This window comes from Tachysurus vachellii, chromosome 9, assembly GCF_030014155.1.
Source record: "Tachysurus vachellii isolate PV-2020 chromosome 9, HZAU_Pvac_v1, whole genome shotgun sequence".
Lineage (NCBI taxonomy): Eukaryota > Metazoa > Chordata > Actinopteri > Siluriformes > Bagridae > Tachysurus > Tachysurus vachellii.
Window position 1 is genome coordinate 28,011,607 of NC_083468.1, and position 11,989 is coordinate 28,023,595.

General features: G+C 39.3%; 1 protein-coding gene across 1 annotated transcript; it reads left to right on the plus strand.

Moving 5' to 3' along the window:
• The first annotated feature begins 237 nt into the window (after positions 1-237).
• LOC132851520 (long-chain fatty acid transport protein 2-like) lies at positions 238-6,972 on the plus strand. The gene is made up of 10 exons (XM_060878464.1): positions 238-769; positions 2,384-2,593; positions 2,690-2,848; positions 2,992-3,116; positions 3,458-3,652; positions 4,022-4,112; positions 4,248-4,446; positions 5,456-5,553; positions 5,657-5,787; positions 6,524-6,972. The coding sequence occupies exons 1-10, from the start codon at positions 295-297 to the stop codon at positions 6,698-6,700; spliced, it is 1,860 nt and encodes a 619-aa protein (XP_060734447.1). The 5' UTR covers positions 238-294; the 3' UTR covers positions 6,701-6,972.
• Positions 6,973-11,989: the final 5,017 nt, after the last annotated feature.

The following is an 11,989-nucleotide window of genomic DNA, read 5'->3' on the forward strand; positions in this document are numbered from 1 at the left end:
TGTTACTCCTCAAGGTCACTCCACATTCCACATTTGAAAGAAATGTCTCACATTATCACAGAGAGAGAGAGAGAGAGAGAGCGAGAGAGAGAGAGAGACTATAACTAGTATAATCTGCAAATAAATGTTTTCTTTGCAAATGCAGTTTTTGATTGTTACAAAGGGGCGGAAATAATCATATCCATTATTAACACCCTTTAAAGATACAGTGTGTGTGTGTGTATATGTACTGCACTTTGTACTGGATATTACACAACTCTGGAGTCTTGCTGAACGTTAGACAAACTATCAAACATGGATATTCTGTACACTGCCCTTGCAGTTTTGAGCTTGAGCTTTTTGTTGTTTTTTATAAAGTTCCCTTATTTCCTGCATGACTTTGTGTTCATAATGAAATCCCTCAGGGTCAGGTCAAAGCGCATGAAGTTTCGGAAGAGAGTTCCCTTCTACACGGTGCTCGACTGCTTTGTGGCTGCAGTACACAGACACCCACACAAACCCTTTGTTGTGTTTGAGGATGATGTCTACACGTACCAGCAGGTGGACCGCTGGAGCAACAGGGCAGCACACGCGCTGCGTAAACACACCAACCTGCAAGAGGGAGACACGGCCGCGCTGCTCATGGCCAATGAACCACACTTCATCTTCCTCTGGCTCGGGCTGATGAAGATCGGATGCTCTATATCACTTCTCAACACCAACATTCGGGGAAAATCTTTAATGCACTGCTTCTTGTGTTGTGAAGCGAAAGTGCTGATCGCAGGAGAAGGTAATATACAAATTTTTATATAAGGTGTCATTTTATCTTTACATTTTATGTTCCCTCAAAAATATCATGAATTCTAAATCTTTAGTGGTATTTTTTATTCTCTGTGTGTGAGAGATCACCTCTATTACCCAGAATGCTGTGCATTTTACCACATACCTTTGTCCTCTGAGAGAACAGATTAACATACTTTACGTTAACCTTCGGTTGAACCTCCTGCGCTGATTTGAAGGAGGATTCGTGTAAGAATAGTTATAATTACAGGCGAGTTTCTCACTGGCTCAAAGTCCCTTTTACAAACATTTCTGCAAGCACCAAACATATGGAGGAAAACATCTATTCCTCAGAGTTAGCTTTTCATGTCCCCATCTACATTTCCTAAGTGAGCAGGACTTTCCTTTCATCTGAAGCTACTGGAAGACAGGATGGTCCTGGTCAACAAAGGTGTTGTTTTCCCTGGTTTATCATCGCAGACCTGCTGGAACAATCAGAGGAGGGATTGGTAACATCCCAGTCTTCAGCTTCTCCTGAGCCAGACCTCTAATGTTCAATTTTAAAATACAATGCAGACTAATTCTGCAGTCTTGACAGTTCAAACCTTAATGTTGTTATAAATTTACTTCCTGGTTGATTTCAGTTCCAGTTCCATTTAATATATTCTGGTATATTCCAATATAAATTTTAGTTTTTCTGGACATGGTTTTTGGATTATGGAAGAACCACCCTGCACACTTGGCAAGCCTTTCCTTCCATTTAAAATTCTTGATCACCTTCTATAGGCAAAATCTTTGTAGCCGGTGTAGTGTAGATTCACACTCCACAAACACTGATCTTAAGAATGTTTCTGAGAAGCTTCATGCTGTGAGAGCAGCCAAACAGTCACGGTCCTGATTCCTATTGATGTATCAACATCTTCAAACATCATCAAGACTATCCTGTCCTTCCTCATGAGACCTAGGAATTCATGACGCAGCATGACAGTGGCTTTCTTACCTGAATTGACACTCATTTCACATGACATGGAGAAGATCTTCACCTGTCTATACAGACTCTCCACTGGAATCCCACAAAGCTCAGTACTGGGTCCTCTCCTGTTCTCCTTCTGTATCTGTTCTTTTATGTTCATATCCTTCATATCTGCGCTCTCAATAGTTCCACATCCCTCACATTATTTCTCAAAGCATGGCCAGGGTGTTGGCAGTCAACAGACCCTCACTCACGCTCATGTATCTGCTCAGATAGCAGCATGTCTGCATCCCCACGTGACGATCTCCCTGAAGATCACAGATCACACCATCTGACAAGGCAAGTAACCTTGGTGTAGTCACGCACTATCCTTCTTGTATCACACTATTACCATGATTTGGTCATGAAAGTTTCTTCTTTACAACATCAAGATGATCTGTGGATGACAGTCATGTCATTACTCAGTCTGGTAGGTCTGCATGCTGCAGCATCAGATTTTAAAGCACTCATCACATTTCTATTTATTTATGTGTGTGTGTGTGTGTCCACATCATTGAATGTGTCTCATATTGTTTAGTTTTCTGAGAATTGTTGTGCAGTTTGTTGTAGTAAAATGTTTGATGTTTGTGATGTTTTGGTGTGTTATTTCAGAGTATCGCAGTGCAGTGTGTGAGGTGCTGCCCGAGTTGCACATACGTGGTGTAAGTGTTTTCCTGTTGTGTGATAATTGTGACTTTGATGGAGTTCAGTCTCTGAAAGACAAGATGGACATCAGTGACGACGGGCCTGTGAGTCACACACTGAGAGCTAACATCACCATGAAAAGCCCAGCCTTTTACATCTATACATCAGGAACTACAGGTACACAAATACACAACGACACACACAGAACCACAAATGGTGATATACTGTATGAACTGTATGTGTGTGTGTGTGTGTGTGTGTGTGTGTGTGTAGGTCTCCCTAAAGCAGGAGTTCTTCTTCATGAACGAATATGGGGTGGCGCTTTCTTCCAGTCTCTGTTTGGTGTCAAGCCTGATGATGTCATCTACATACCACTCCCCCTTTACCATGCTGCAGGACTGATCATTGGCCTCGGTGGGGCAATAGAGAGGGGTAAGACTCAAGAAATTCTTACAAACACCTCTATTTTTGCATGTTTTTTCAAATATTCTGTACAGTTTTGCTGTAAATATTCCCTCTGTGTATGTGCGTGTGTGTGTGTGTGTGTGTGTGTGTGTGTGTGTGTGTGTGTTCAGGAATCACAGTGGTGTTGAGGAAGAAGTTCTCAGTGTCTCAGTTTTGGACTGACTGCAGGCAATACAACGTGACAGTGATCCAGTATATCGGAGAGATCATGCGCTACCTCTGTAACACACCCAAGGTAACACAACACAACATACACAAGCCTAACACATGCAAGCTAGCTACAAAACAGATACTTTGCCCATTTTCTATTTGTCAAGCTAAATACTGAATTACCAAACCAGCTGCTTAGCACTCGAACTGTGTACTAAACAGCTTGGAACCATGAAGCTTAACTAAACTAGAGCAGCAGCCTTTTTCCCAGTCTGAAGGATTGTTACCTTTTGCTTTTGTTGCCTTGGCTAGCTTAACTGAAGTGTGAGATGTGTGTTAAAATAAACATCCGTTGACTTGAGGTAAATCACACTCACATTTAAAAACAAATCATTGCTGCACACAGTAATGTGTCTGTTTTCCCAGAGAGACACAGACCGGCAGCACTCGGTGCGACTCGCCATCGGAAACGGACTTCGTCCTGAAGTCTGGCAAGAATTTCAGTGCAGGTTTGGTGTGAAAAAAATTGGAGAGTTCTACGCTGCCTCCGATGGGAACATGGGCTTCTTGAACTACACGGGGAAAGTCGGGGCTGTGGGCAAAGTGAACTTCCTCCAGAGGGTCAGTGTGTGACTGAACCTGCACAAACACTGTAACAAACACCTCACTGTCATGGCAATGTGTTAGTTAACATACTGCACTAATGTGGGATTGAAATGTTCTGCTCTACTAATCACCCCACTGATGAATGCCTGCGTAATAAGGAATGATAAAGACAGTGACTAGCTGAAAATGTTGATTCACACATTTAAAAAAAAGAATAAAAAATACAATTCTTGAAACTTCCCCCGTACCTGTTGTGATAATCCCAAAGAACATGCAAATACATACAATATTAATTCATCCCATAGCTAAATAATTTGCATATTTACAGCAGCAAAGAGATAAATACAGATCATTTGGAATGTTGTACAAACTGTCTGTGTGCAGAAACTTGATCTTCATGCACTGATTCAGTTCGACCATGAGAGAGATGCACCGGTGCGGGACAGCAGGGGGCGCTGTGTCCCTGTTCAAACAGGTGAGACTGACAGGACAGACTAGAACTACTGTATGAAACAACAGGAATTACAATCAATACATTTTATAGTTTTGTTGTTACAACAGAACATCATAAAAATGGGTGTATTTTGTGTGTTTGTGTGTGTTTGTGTAGGTGAAACAGGTCTTCTGGTGTGTAAGATCACTGAGATCACTCCATTTGCAGGATATTCAGGAAATCCAGAACTAACAGAGAAGAAGAAGCTGCGTAATGTGTTTGAGGACGGAGATGTTTATCTGAACAGTGGAGACTTATTAAGGACAGACCACCAGGGCTTCATGTACTTCCAGGACCGCATTGGAGACACTTTCAGGTGTGTGTGTGTGTGTGTGTGTGTGTGTGTGTGTGTGTGTGTGTGTGTGTGTGTGTGTGTGTGTGTGTGTGTGTGTGTGTGAGAGAGAGAGAGAGAGAGAGAGATGTAACAGATGCTTTAAGGAAAATATGTCATGCTTTATGACCAAAACAATAACTAAACCCCTCCCAGTCATTACATCATAACTAAACCCCTCCCAGTCATTACATCATAACTAAACCCCTCCCAGTCATTACATCATAATTAAACCCCTCCCAGTCATTACATCATAACTAAACCCCTCCCAGTCATTACATCATAATTAAACCCCTCCCAGTCATTACATCATAACTAAACCCCTCCCAGTCATTACATCATAATTAAACCCCTCCCAGTCATTACATCATAACTAAACCCCTCCCAGTCATTACATCATAATTAAACCCCTCCCAGTCATTACATCATAACTAAACCCCTACCAGTCATTACATCATAACTAAACCCCTCCCAGTCATTACATCATAACTAAACCCCTTCCAGTCATTACATCATAACTAAACCCCTCCCAGTCATTACATCATAATTAAACCCCTCCCAGTCATTACATCATAACTAAACCCCTCCCAGTCATTACATCATAATTAAACCCCTCCCAGTCATTACATCATAACTAAACCCCTCCCAGTCATTACATCATAATTAAACCCCTCCCAGTCATTACATCATAACTAAACCCCTCCCAGTCATTACATCATAATTAAACCCCTCCCAGTCATTACATCATAACTAAACCCCTCCCAGTCATTACATCATAATTAAACCCCTCCCAGTCATTACATCATAACTAAACCCCTCCCAGTCATTACATCATAATTAAACCCCTCCCAGTCATTCCATCATAACTAAACCCCTTCCAGTCATTACATCATAACTAAACCCCTCCCAGTCATTACATCATAATTAAACCCCTTCCAGTCATTACATCATAACTAAAAACACAGCGAGAACTTGGTCAGGTTTTTGTGTGCAGATGGAAAGGAGAGAACGTGGCCACCACTGAAGTAGCTGGCATTATTTCAGCACTGGATTTTGTTGAGGATGTGTGTGTGTATGGTGTCAAGGTTCCAGGTAAAGAAAAAAAGACATAAAATTACATTTCATCTCATCTGAACATTCAGTCATCTTTAATATTCAGGCATCATTTCCACCAGTGTATGTGTTTGTACTGAAGGTCATGAGGGTCGTGTCGGCATGGCAGCGCTGACACTAAAGGACGAGCAAGAGTTTGACGGTGAAAAAGCTTTCAGTCACATCACCAACTTCCTGCCGGCGTACGCCAGGCCCCGCTTCATCCGCATCCTGGTACTGTACACACACACTAACGCTCTACCTTTTCCAGGACCTTCTTTTGATCAGATGATTACTGTACATAATTAATGCCACAATAAACAACTGAACCTCAGAAAATAAAGAGAAAATAAGGAAATGGTGTGATTTTAAAGAGACATTGGACACTAACTCAGTCATTAGGAGGACATTTAGTCCTCTTGGGTCCTGACAAAGGCTTAAACACATTTCTAACCTCAGATGAGTTGAAGGCCCAGATGTTTAGAGGATGAAACTGCATGGATCATAATATAATATAATATAATATAATATAATATAATATAATATAATATAATATAATATAATATTATATAATATAATATAATATAATATAATATAATATAATATAATATAATATTATATAATATAATATAATATAATATAATATAATATAATATAATATAAAATAATATAATTGGGGAGCACGGTGGCTTAGTGGTTATCACATTCTCCTCACACCTCCAGGGTTGGGGGTTCGATTCCCGCCTCCACCTTGTGTGTGTGGAGTTTGCATGTTCTCCCTGTGCCTCGGGGGTTTCCTCCGGGTACTCCGGTTTCCTCCCCAGTCCAAAGACATGCATGGTAGGTTGATTGGCATCTCTGGAAAATTGTCCGTAGTGTGTGAGTGCTAAATTCATTCAGAAAAATGACATCATCATCATCATTCTTCTTATTATTATTATCATTATTGTTGTTGTTGTTGTTGTTCCAGAGGAGCATGGAGTTGACTGGGACATTTAAACAGGTGAAAATATCTCTGATGAAGGATGGATTTGATCCTGAGAGAGTGACTCCACCCATCTACTTCCTGAAGGAGAACTACAAGAGCTACATCCCACTCACACACACACACTACAACACTATCATATCAGGGGAGATCTGCTTCTGAACACACACACACTCATGCACACACACACACACACACACACACATAAACACACACACACACACACTCACTCACACCTAGACACACATGCACACACAAATAAACACACACCTAGACACACACAAATGCACACACTCACACACTTATAAACACACAGACACACACACTCTACAATACTATCATATCAGGGGAGATCTGCTTCTGAACCCACACACACACACTCATGCACACACACACACACACATACACACACACACACATAAACACAAACACACGCGCACACACACACACACATAAACACACACACACACGCACACACACACACACACACACACACACACACACACACACACACACATAAACACAAACACACGCGCACACACACACACACATAAACACACACACACGCACACACACACACACACACACACACACACACACACATAAACACATACACACACACAAACACACACTCTCACTCACACCTAGACACACACAAATGCACACACTCACACACTTATAAACACACAGACACACACACACTCACTAAAATAGTCAGGATTCATTTCCAGTAGGTCACATGGCTGTAGTATGAATGAAGTAGCCACTACCTGTCAGACTAGCTGTAAGATTTGGTGGAAAAACTGCACATATTTGTAATAAAGGTATAAAATAAATGTCACCTTACATTAAACAGCAGGTGTTAATAAAATTATTGTATTCATGTGACACAAAGAGCAACATTTTTTTTTCATATAAATATTATTCAGTATACATATAACATATATAATATACATATAATATATACACATAATAGTCTATATGTGTAATAGTCAGTATAACTACTAATATTTACTCTGAACATAAACATCTTGTCTTTATTATTTTTAACATAAAGAACTAGCTACAAGACATTAGAGACACTCACATCTGCTTATTTTCATGTTCTATTATAACAAATATTTAAAAAAAAGAAAGTCTGAGAAATTTTGTTGTGGATCAAACGGGATCACAGCCGCTCCCCTGACAGATATATATAGATCACAGCTCACTCTCTTTCTGTGTAATCACATGGTTCTGTAAGAACTGGTGTCAAATACAGATTCAGTGTCAGCTTTGAAAACCTGCACGTACACACACACACACACACACACACACACACACACACAGAACCCAATCAGAATTCAGATGTCAGTAGTAAGATACTTAAAACCCTCCACAAAGTCCAACTTATTCCTCCAAAAGCCAAATAATAATAATAAAAAAAAAACACCCAGAAACTGTGAAACACCACAAATACAACCAGAACTCACCAAAAAAACACACAACACTGAAACACCAAAGAATCCATTAAGAAAACAGCAACACAGAAGATTCCCATTCAGGTGGTATTAGTTTTAGACTAGTTTTAGATTAGTGTTAGAAAAAAGACACATTTTCTTTAGTATAAAGATACTCCAGGTTGCACCAAAGCCAAAACGTATAAAAGTAAATCCAAGACGTTCAAAAACACCTCGGTGAAGCTTTTTGCATCCAGGGTTTTAAGATTTAAATTACTGAGTTCTTCATGTGCTTTGACAGAAGAGAGAAGTCTAACCATCTGTGTAATTCCTATATATTTTAACAAAGCAATGTTAAAATCACACAGTAATCACTTATTATTATTAGTAATAAGTAATGCTGAACTTGTGAAGAGTTTCCAGATTTACTGACACTAATTGGAGTCATACAGTAGCAGTGGATTTTATACTGATGAAAGTCTTTAACCAAGGTGGAAAGCCACCAACCTGGCAACCCTGAAGCCTAGGCAGTTAAGGACATGCTACAAATGTCACGTATCCACATGCGTTTCAGATTTCATCCATAGTCTTAGTAGTGATCAGATTTGACCCTCTTCATTCCCATACTGATCCATTTCACTAGAAATGTATGTTAATACTGGTGCCATAAACAGAGCCAGCCCTAAACACCACAAAACACTGACATTGACCCAGGTGATCCAAACACACACACGTGTGTAATTAAAAAAAATTTTCTGATCTGAACTTAAAGTTTCTGTTAACATTGTTTATGATTTAGCTGTGTTTAGGCCAAACACACACATACACACACACATGCTGGGAGAGTAACAGCTGTTCTTCACATTCCATTGAGAACACCATATCAACACACACACACACACACACACACACACACACTCACACACAACTTTTTTTCAGCTTGGCTGTGGATTTTTAGATAGACACAGCAGTAGTTCTGTGAGTGAGTGAGTGAGTGAGTGTGTGTGTGTGTGTGTGTGTGTGTGTGTTAATGTCATTATTGGATCTAAAGTTTGATGATAGGAACATGCGATTTTTCATAATTTCTGTCCAATGAGAGCAGGTACGACTAATAACATCTATAGACCTCAGCTCACAGATTACACAAATTACCATTAGCTTTGAAAAGATTCGGCTCTGTCCTGTGGTTAGAATAAAACTACAGTGACAGGGTTAGGGCTCTGTACTGTTCATCAGACAGGTGTGAGCTCTAATCCCAGTCCCATCAAGTCATACACTTTGTGCGATCAGCTCATTTATAGATCTTGTTGGATGATAGCATCTCATCAATTCAACTCAATTTTATTTGTTTAGAGCATTTTACAATAAACATTATAGCAAAGCAGCTTTAGAGGAATATATAAATTCAGAACATTGCTTTTACATATAAACCCTAATAAGAAATCATTATAAACACTGAGAGTGGGATTATAAATCATTATAAACTCTGAGAGTCGGATTATAAATCATTATAAACACTGAGAGTGGGATTATAAATCATTATAAACACTGAGAGTGGGATTTTAAATCATCATAAACACTGAGAGTGGGATTATAAAGCATTATAAACACTAAGAGTGGGATTATAAATCATTATAAAGACAGAGTGGGATTATAAATCATTATAAACACTAAGAGTGGGATTATAAATCATTATAAACACTAAGAGTGGGATTATAAATCATTACTGACACTGAGAGTGGGATTATAAATCATTATAAACACTTAGAGTGGGATTATAAAATCCCAGTATAATCCCAGTATAAACATATCCTCTATGGTCAAAAAGGTAAAATTGTGTAAACCGGTCGTTTATTCTAGTTCTAACATGAAGTGCCAAATCAGCACAAAGTCTGAGATGAATATTGTAAACAAACCTAAGGCTGCTGATAAACTCATCAACACAGTGTGTGTGAACTCTGAACCTCTGATGGCATGAGCAAAAGTCCAAATGCTCTAATCCCAGTCCCATCAAGTCATACACCTTGTGCGATCAGCTCATTTATAGATCTTGTTGGATGATAGCATCTCATCAATTCAACTCAATTTTATTTGTTTAGAGCATTTTACAATAAACATTATAGCAAAGCAGCTTTAGAGGAATATATAAATTCAGAACATTGCTTTTACATAGGTGACAAGATGGGGGATCCATTTTCATCTGAGTGACACCGGAGAGTGGGATTATAAACCATTATAAACTCAGAGAGTGGGATTATACATCATTATAAACACTGAGAGTGGGATTATAAATCGTTATAAACACAGATTAGGATAATAAATCATTATAAACACTAAGAGTGGGATTATAAATCATTATAAACACTGAGAGTGGGATTATAAATAATTATAAACACTGAGAGTGGGATTATAAGTCATTATAAACACTGAGAGTGGGATTATAAATCATTACTGACACTGAGAGTGGGATTATAAATCATTATAAACACTGAGAGTGGGATTATAAAAAGTTATAAACTCTAAGAGTGGGATTATAAATCATTATGAACACTGAGAGTGGGATTATAAATCATTATAAACACTGAGAGTGGGATTATAAATCAATATAAACACTAAGAGTGGGATTATAAATCATTATAAACACTGAGAGTGGGATTATAAATCATTATAAACACTGAGAGTGGGATTATAAATCAATATAAACACTGAGAGTGGGATTATAAATCATTATAAACACTGAGAGTGGGATTAAGAATCATTATAAACACTGAGAGTGGGATTATAAATCATTATAAACACATAAAATTCCAGCATAACCATATCCTCTATGGTCAAAAAGGTAAAATTGTGTAAACTGTTCATTTATTCTAGTTCTAGTTCAAAAGTCCAAAATGGCCTCATGTTCTTTATCTAAGTGAATTTTCTAAGTAGAAAATAATGGGTTCTACTTCTGCTATAATGCACTTGATTGAGGATGAAAGACACTTTGTTGTTTTAACATCTGAAATATTTACAAAAGAACTAACAGTGTAAGAGATAGAACATGAACTATTTAAATATCCAGAACATTAATGAGATTAGAACCAGCGCCTCTGTGGAAGATTTCTCATCACCACTCTCACTCACACCTGTACAGGACGATATTCTGCGTAATAAAATACTGAGTTATTCTAGAGTTAAGTTTTGTGTGTAGCCAGTGGTGGTTTTGGTGTTGGTGGAGAGTCGTCGGTCGTCAGTGGGAGACATCTGACACATCTGAGTGGGAGATAAAACAGAATAAAGACAAAATAAAGACAGAATTCTCCATCAGTTTGAGAGACAATCTAACAGCTCCACAGGAGGAAAAGCCAAACTCCACCTTCTTCTAAAAGAATAAACTCCTTTACTCCTAGTTGGAAAATGGAATAGTAGAGCAGGCTACACCCTGGTGGTGGGACACAGAGCTTTTAATTGGACAAACAGAAGGCTAGTACAGCATGAGTCATTAAAAATCAAATAATCTTTCTGAAAGTGATGAACTATGAAATTACAAAGTGAATATTTTCAAAGCTGTTGAATACACACCCCTCACACACACTCTTCACCCCACACACCCCTCACACACACTCTTCACCCCACACACTCCTCACACACACACTCTTTACCCCATACACACCCCTCACACACACTCTTCACCCCACACACTCCTCACACACACACTCTTTACCCCATACACACCCCTCACACACTCTTCACCCCACACACCCCTCACACGCACTCTTCACCCCACACACTCCTCACACACACACTCTTTACCCCATACACACCCCTCACACACACTCTTCACCCCACACACCCCTCACTTACACTCTTCACCCCACACACTCCTGACACACACACACTCTTTACCCCATACACACCCCTCACACTCTTTACCCCACACACACCACACACACTCTTCTCCTCACACACCCCTCACAAACACTATTAACCCCACACACCCCTCACAGACACTCTTTACCCCATACACACC